This window comes from Amblyomma americanum, chromosome 3 (genome assembly GCF_052857255.1).
Source record: "Amblyomma americanum isolate KBUSLIRL-KWMA chromosome 3, ASM5285725v1, whole genome shotgun sequence".
NCBI classification, from domain to species: domain Eukaryota; kingdom Metazoa; phylum Arthropoda; class Arachnida; order Ixodida; family Ixodidae; genus Amblyomma; species Amblyomma americanum.
In genome coordinates, this window is record NC_135499.1 from 80,006,115 (window position 1) to 80,007,809 (window position 1,695).

General features: G+C 48.7%; 1 protein-coding gene across 1 annotated transcript; it reads left to right on the forward strand.

Moving 5' to 3' along the window:
• The first annotated feature begins 780 nt into the window (after positions 1 to 780).
• On the forward strand, positions 781 to 1,338 carry LOC144123849 (uncharacterized). The gene is made up of 2 exons (XM_077656579.1): positions 781 to 1,104; positions 1,192 to 1,338. The coding sequence occupies exons 1-2, from the start codon at positions 781 to 783 to the stop codon at positions 1,336 to 1,338; spliced, it is 471 nt and encodes a 156-aa protein (XP_077512705.1).
• The last annotated feature ends 357 nt before the right edge of the window (positions 1,339 to 1,695 follow it).

The following is a 1,695-nucleotide window of genomic DNA, read 5'->3' on the forward strand; positions in this document are numbered from 1 at the left end:
GCGCAGTTATTTAGCAGTAAACATATTACAGCAGTAGGCACTGGACACTAATGAAAACATCAAGTGAACATGTTATCTTTAAAAGAAAGCACAAACCAAGAAACTAAAGAATATAAACAAAGACGAATTAAATTGAAAATGTTGCATTATTTTTGTAAGGTACGAAGAGTAGGTGAGATTTGAGCGTTGTAATCAAAAGTATTCCACAAATGAGCACCCACAAATTCTAGTGTTTGTCGACCATAATTTGTGTGTATAATAGGAGGCAAGAGCCGATGTCTTGCAGTAGACATGCTGGTGCGTGGTGAGTGGTGTATGGGGGTTTAAACGCCCCAAAGCGACTCAGGCTATTAGGGACGTCGTACTGAAGGGCTCCCGAAATTTCGACCGCCTGGGGTTCTTTAACTTGCACTCACATCGCACAGTGCACGGGCCTTTAGAATTTTGCCTCCATAGAAATTCGACCGCAGCGGCAGGATTGAACCCAAGTCTTTTGGGTCAGCAGCCGAGCGCCATACCCACTTTGACACCGCGGAGCCTGTGTGTAGTGAGCGATGAAGGCGTACTGTTATTAACCCCCGTATTCTTAAACAGACCACAACTTGAAATTTCACTCGAGTTGATCCTCGAAGCCTGTTTCGTGCTTCTTAAACCCTCCTCCACTCCTAGCAGCCCTCGAACGGCGAAAATCCTCCACGCTTCCCTCCGAAAGCTCGAGGTGGCGCTGCTGCTACCTTGAACGCCTCCTCGACCGAAGCGTCCCCCCTTAACCGTGTTAAGATGGCTGCCGACTCGCTCGCCGAGTTCGCCGAACATGTGCTACGTGTGGACGAACTGTTCCACGACGGCGCCGACGATAGCGAAGCTGCAGTTGTGCCACGACGGGTGTTGCGGGACAGAATAAACCCGCTGGAGCATTTCAGCCATGGGGAGTTCCTATCCCGGTACCGGTTTTCAAAGGACACCGTGCGAGAGCTCCTGAAGTGCCTGCCCATGGAACAAAGCGTCAGCAATCGCGGTCACCCGCTACCACCGATGCTTCAGCTGGCCATTGCGCTTCGATTTTTTGGAAGTGGAACGTCCCAAGTCGTCACCAGTCACTTGGTAAATGTTTCGCAACCGACGGTATGCCGTGCAGTGGAACGAGTATCCGCGCTGATTGCGGCACACATGTTCCCTTGAACTGTGAAGTTCCCCACTACTGCGGCCGAGTTTCAAGCGGACACGACAGACTTCTACCGCCTTGGCCGTTTCCCTGGGGTGACTGTGTGCATAGACTGCACCCACATCAGAATCAAGTCTCCTGGCGGGCAACTCGGAGAGGTATACCGCAACTGAAAGGCTACTTTTCGATCAATGTGCAGGTGAGCCAATTTTTCTTTTTGAAAAACTTTATCGCAATCTAGGTGGCATTATATTGTACTAACGCGCCTTGATATTTAGAACAAACTTGAGGGCCACATTCCTTCACATTGCCCATCGTGGCTGTCGTCTTACATGAGCAAAAAAAAGAATCGATCTCTTGAAGTGCTGAACCTGCACTGCACCACTTTTAAAAATTGGAGGGTCCGGTTTAATTATTGCGTGTACGTATACGCAAACTCCTTTTATATCCAAAGCGACTGCTCTCAATTCATCAGTGATACAGGTATTTTTTGTGCAAAATTTTTGTTATGCCTCACTATTTTGGCTCGC